The sequence below is a fragment of the Medicago truncatula genome, chromosome 7, assembly GCF_003473485.1.
Source record: "Medicago truncatula cultivar Jemalong A17 chromosome 7, MtrunA17r5.0-ANR, whole genome shotgun sequence".
Taxonomy (NCBI): Eukaryota; Viridiplantae; Streptophyta; class Magnoliopsida; order Fabales; family Fabaceae; genus Medicago; species Medicago truncatula.
This window is the reverse complement of record NC_053048.1, coordinates 2,867,831-2,873,795: the sequence shown is the minus strand read 5'-3', so window position 1 is coordinate 2,873,795 and position 5,965 is coordinate 2,867,831. Positions and strand designations below refer to the sequence as shown.

Below are 5,965 nucleotides of genomic sequence, written 5' to 3'. Positions count from 1 at the left end.
TTCCTAATTAGAAACATGTAATAATAATTGATCTTCCAAATCAAGATTACATTTCATATATAGATGATTAGATGGTAACACTTGCATTAATAGGCCACTCTCAATAAAGGCAAACAAGCCTAAAAGGAGTGATATGATATTTAATACTAGCACATGGAACCCATAATCTCAAAAGGGTATCCCAAAGTACATCAACACATTTTTCATAGACCCAAAAGGGGTTACCATCTAGTTAGCATACAATAAATTAAAATATAATATAAAGGACACAACAAAGGAGGGAAATTATTAAATATAATGATAGTGATATAGGTAGTTGATTGATGAAATTATTTTAAGGGCACTTGGGTCCTCCTTGTTGGGTCTTCCAGTTGTTGTAGCAAGGGCACACAGCTTTGTTACCATAATAGCCTGGTGGTACACACAAGCACTTCCTACAACACTTCTGACAGAAAAACATGCAAGGTTTGTGGTATTGTGTCTGTCCACATCTCCTTGAGCATTGGGATGGGCATTCTGGTCATTTCACATTGCCAAGAGACAAATAAATTGTTATTTATTGAAAGTGAAAAAAAAGCAGAAGTGAGTTTTTTTTTTCTTTAACACATCATCATCACATTCAAGACAGTTCAACAGAATCAGCTTTTACTGAAACGATTTTGACTATGGTCAATGTAATGGACCAAGAAGAATATTTTGTTCATTATAAAAAAACATTAAAAAAATTCAACAAAAAATGTTTTTTTGTTCATAAAATATCTTTTTTAGAGTAGTTATATTTTTTTCTTAAAAAATATTTGTCAGCCATCTTTATACCATTAGATCTAGCCCAAATGATTAGTATTCAGTGTGTTAGTGTTAAATAAATCAAATAAAGTCTATTCCAAGTGGTAAAAATAATTTTTATTTAAAAAAAAAAATAGTGGTAAAAATAATTTGTTTTATATGCAAGTGGTAAAAATAACTAAACTCTTGCTTAAATAATTTTCAACTACACTATCAAGTGTTAACATAACCCACATGATTTACTTTTCTGTTGAGACAATTATTTCTTTCTTCTATTTAGATGTTGATACCATTTTTTTTCAAGTCCCAAGTTGGAGAAATCAATCTATAATCTTTATTTATTACACCAAAAAAAGATAATGTGAAGAAAAAGGAAAGGAAAAATTAATCTCATAAGAAACTTTACTTACGGTAGCTCTTGAGACTTCCAGGTCCATATTGACTCTGAAGAAAACAAAATTAAACATAATTTAGCAATAATTAACACCCACAAAAAAAGCAAAATTATAAAACCCCATTTTGACCATTTTACCCATGCACCCAAAACATTAAATATATATTATACCTTGTTATCATAGAGGTGACCTCCTTGATCATTACCAGCCATGACCTGAAAAATCAAACCATACATTCAAATGTAAGCACTACATAATTTCTTACACTAACCACTACTCAATTAGTGACAAATAAGTGTATTTGGATCTTTAACATTAAATACTAACCAATGTTTGAAGCATGGAAATTGCAATGAGTGCTAAGATCAAAGAAGCAAAGAACTTAGTCATGGCCATTGTAGCACCTCTAGATTTGGAAAAACTCTCTTTGTAGGTAAGAGAGAACCAAATGAGATATTAATGAGGAGATGTGGGATCAAGTTAGAATGAATGTAGGGTATTTATAGAGTAATGAATGTGAATGGGGTTTGGGTGAAACATTTATTGGGTACACCCATTACTAAAGAGTTGTCCTTATTTTGACAAACAACTATCTGACACGTGGTGTCGGTTCATTATCATCAGTGATGTGAGCCACATGAGATCTGATCGTACGGTCTACATTATGCATTTAATTTATTTTTATAATGCTATGCAACTTGGAACATAACTACCTATAAAAATAACTACCTCTAGATAAAATAAAATAAAACTTGGAACATAACTAGTAACTACCCTACACTGTTTTTATTCAAAAAAAAAAAAAAACTACTATACACTTTTTTAATGAGAATAACTACTACTCTATCTACACTATAGCTGCTACGACTACGAAAACATACAAACAATATTGCCTAAAAAATATATGGAAAAGGCTAGGTGGATACTTTTAACAAATCAAATATAATAATATTATATTGTAATTATCATCATGAGTGTAGCTCAATTACAATGAACGTTGCGTTGTATATACAAGAGGTAGGTTTGAATTTTAGATTTATCAATTATTCAATTTAAGAGATGAATTTATAGTCATCAGTACTTGATTAAAAAAAAATTATATTGGAATTTTTGTAGTCAATGTTTTAAGAGTGTTAAAAATGTCTTTTTCAATGTAATTTTTTTTTCTTCTAGTTTTTCGATAGCAGCCTCAAGACACTAGTTTTTTCTTCATGATTTTTTTCAAAAGAAATGTATTTTATGATTAAATATATTTTTGATCTCAATATAATTGAATTTTTTTGACTTTAGTCCTTCCTTTAAATAAAATGTTTTTAACATTACATTTTAAGTGTTACTAACATTTTTTTTTTATAAATAGGTGTTACTAACCTTGTTACTTCCAACTATTTGCATTTTAAGCAGACGGAAGGTTGACGTGGCAAATTCTATTAATTAATTATTTTCTTTTGTAAACGGGAACACAGCAACATGGATTAATGGATTTAATATAATGCAGTGCTTAATCTGGTTAAAACATAAGGAAACTAATTTTAAAGTATTTGTAATCAAGAATCAAGATTAACTCTAAAGTGAGATAACAGAAAAGTGAGTAAATTTATAGTCACATCTTACGAGTCGTGGATAAAAGATTATCAAATCTTCACATATGTTATACTCATTTCGATCATATTTATAAGTAAAAAACAATTTTTTAAATACATTGAATAACTAATGTATGTGGTCATATTTATATGTCGAATACATTAGTTATTTAATGTACCTAAAAAAATGTATTTTGTTTATAAATATGACCGGAGGAAGTATATTAAAACTAATGACTACATTTGATAGATACTCCAGGGTAATACTATATAGTATGTATATAAGTGTTATAAGTTATTCTCATAGTGATAATGATGTATACCACCATCTGGCATGATACAACTATGGATCTTAGATATGGACTCAAGTACTTTGTTGTTGTTGTTCAAATATTGTCTATTACAGGATGACTATAAAGTCGGTTGATGGGTATTGCACAAATTATGTTGAGGAACTTAAGTGATCTAGATGAGATTTGCCCCTCCTACATAACAGAATTAGTATCGTTGGGCTCTTTGATTAAGTATGATTTTAAAGTGTGTGGTCACACCAAGATGAGTTAATATGAGATATTGAACTTGAAATAAGCATACTTGTTTAATTTATCACGGAATATTATAATTCGACCATACAAGGATGACACATATTATACACACAATCACCGTCACAAAAAGATTACGTAAAATTATAAGATATTCTCGTAACTTGGATAGCGGTGATGTGTTGTTAAATATCACTGTTAAATAAATAATTTAATATTATTGTCAATGTTTTTTGTCAAAAAAATAATATTATTGTACAATGTTTGGAGAATCTACTTAATCACACATAAGGATATATAAACGGGAGAATAAATAAATGGATGAGATTCATTTATAATTTGGTGCATTGTAAAGCATGGTACGCTTAAGTGAAAACAAAGTGCACCGTAAGGTATAATGGGCGGCTCTGTTTGTATGGACTTAGTAGAGGTGTTGTCGATTGTTCATTGTTCATGATTGCTCTCTAAGTTCAACTACAAAGATTATGCGCTTCAAGAGGTAATCATTTGATCCCTAATCATGAACATTCGTAAGGTTACACCGAAAGCAAAATATTAATGGTTTATCCCCTGCGTTTAATCTCATTTTTGCGATATTAATTGATATACACTATCAATTTAAATGGTACGCATTGTAAGGCATGGTACGCTTAAGTGAAAACAAAGTGCACCGTAAGGTACAATGGGCGGCTTTGTTTGTATGGACTTAGTAGAGGTGTTGTCGATTGTTCAGTGTTCATGATTGCTCTCTAAGTTCGACTACAAAGGTTATGTGCTTCAAGAGGTAATCATTTGATCCCTAATCATGAACATTCGTAAGGTCACACCGAAAGCGAAATATATTAATGGTTTATCCCCTGCGTTTAATCTCATTTTTGTGATATTAATTGATATACCTTACCAATTTAAATGAATGAATATTATTTTATTTTTGTTAAAAAAAAATAAAAAATTTATGCCAGTGGAATAAGAGACAAGCATTTATGGAAGGAATGGGGAAGATTGTAAAGTTAAAAGTATTAGGTGTGGAAAACTAAAAATAGAACCCATAAAGGGGGAAAAAGGTCAAACTTCAACAAATGTTAAAAAATTAAACTCAATTTATTTTACTTTATTGTATATATATATATATATATATATATATATATATATATATAACACCCACTAGTTTATATGTGGGATTGTTTTAACAAGCTACACCTTAAGGTGCATTTAACTACTTTTTGGTTATAACTTGCTAAAACACACCTAAAAAATAAGTAGGTGTATTCTAGCAAATGCCTATAGGAGTTGCTAACATACACCCACTTATTTTTCTAGAATGTGTGTTTTAGCAATATTCATCGTAAGGTGTATTTAACAACTTTTTCGTTATATCTATGCTAAAACACATCTTAATAAAAACTACTGGGTATATCCTAGCAAACCCCATATATATATTCTTTAAAAAAATTATTGCAAAATGTTAGAGCATTGATATATACTCCCTCTCTTATGAAATATACGCATTCATTTGACTAAAATTTTATCCTTAAAAATGTGCTCCTTTTCAAATTATTGGATAAATTTATTGCTTTTTTTTTTTTCCAAATAAATCCCTAATGAATACCACTAAGTGCATTGTAATATGAAATATCCTAATTTACTACACATACTCCCTCCATCCCAAATTATAAGTAAACAAAATTCATTTTCAGTATCCTAAATGATAAGTAAAAAAATACAACTTTTATCCGATTTAATTATGTTGTTTTAAATGGTAATATTTTACAAAGTGAAATTACATGCATATTGCATTCCATTTGCTCTTCCTTCAATTTTCTGCATAATCGATAAACAAACAAAGTTGTTTTTACATCTTCCTGTAAAATTTATTTTAAGGAGAACACCAAAAGTTTTACCTAAAATTATTATGTTTTAGTTTTCTTAATAAATGTGAATTGGTTTTTTTTCTTATAATTTGGGATGGAGGAAGTACTTATAAGTGAAATTATGCATAAAATAAACACATTAACTACACTATCAATTTTATTTAATAAAAGTTTTTTTTACAAATATCAATTTTACTTAATAAAAGTTAAAAAGACAATATGTAATTATATTAAGGGACGGAAGGAGTAAATACTTAAAAGAAAAAAAAAATAGATGTCCCTTAATATTTAAAAACTATCTTATATTTAGGAATAAAACAAAAAACATCTCATAATTATGAACAACCGAAGAAATGGAAGAAACATAAACTATAAAATTTCAAAATTTACCAAGCTTATTCACAAGTTTATTGCTCATTTGTCTCAATGATACTTCATTTGTCTCAAATATATGATTTGTAAACTAAATAAAAACAATTAAGAAAGAACACAATTTCGACTTGTTTACAATTTGATATTTTATTTTCAAATTTATCCTTTAGAAGAAAGAATTAAAAAAAATTAGGGAATAAATAAATTATTATTAATTAAAGTGGAATTGATATTCATTTTACCTCCGTTTCTAAAGAAATTTGAACTCTTTCCGATTAATTTTATGAAAGAGAATCTATTTATCTTTTTAACCAAAATTTCTATTGCTAAATAAGTTTGCCAACTACAAAAGATGTTGGAATAGGTGTGAAAATTGAGAGTTAAATGATTAAACACAAAGTTTGATGATGACAGAG

The 5,965-nt window shown here is 28.3% G+C and overlaps 1 protein-coding gene across 1 annotated transcript; it reads right to left on the bottom strand.

The window, feature by feature from the left end:
• Positions 1-1,670, bottom strand: LOC11419425 (gibberellin-regulated protein 4). The gene is made up of 4 exons (XM_003621169.4): positions 1,509-1,670; positions 1,352-1,396; positions 1,197-1,230; positions 1-516 (listed from the first exon to the last, which is right to left on the bottom strand). Exons 1-4 carry the CDS (start codon positions 1,575-1,577, stop codon positions 335-337), a joined length of 330 nt encoding a protein of 109 aa, XP_003621217.1. The 5' UTR covers positions 1,578-1,670; the 3' UTR covers positions 1-334.
• Positions 1,671-5,965: the final 4,295 nt, after the last annotated feature.

Excerpts from the sequence above, each read along its gene's own strand:
- LOC11419425 (XM_003621169.4), bottom strand. The coding sequence starts at position 1,577 with ATGGCCATGACTAAGTTCTTTGCTTCTTTGATCTTAGCACTCATTGCA. Across the intron at positions 1,231-1,351 it reads GTCACCTCTATGATAACAAG|AGTCAATATGGACCTGGAAG; the intron begins GTATAATATATA and ends TGTTTTCTTCAG. Across the intron at positions 517-1,196 it reads TGGAAGTCTCAAGAGCTACC|AATGCCCATCCCAATGCTCA; the intron begins GTAAGTAAAGTT and ends TGAAATGACCAG.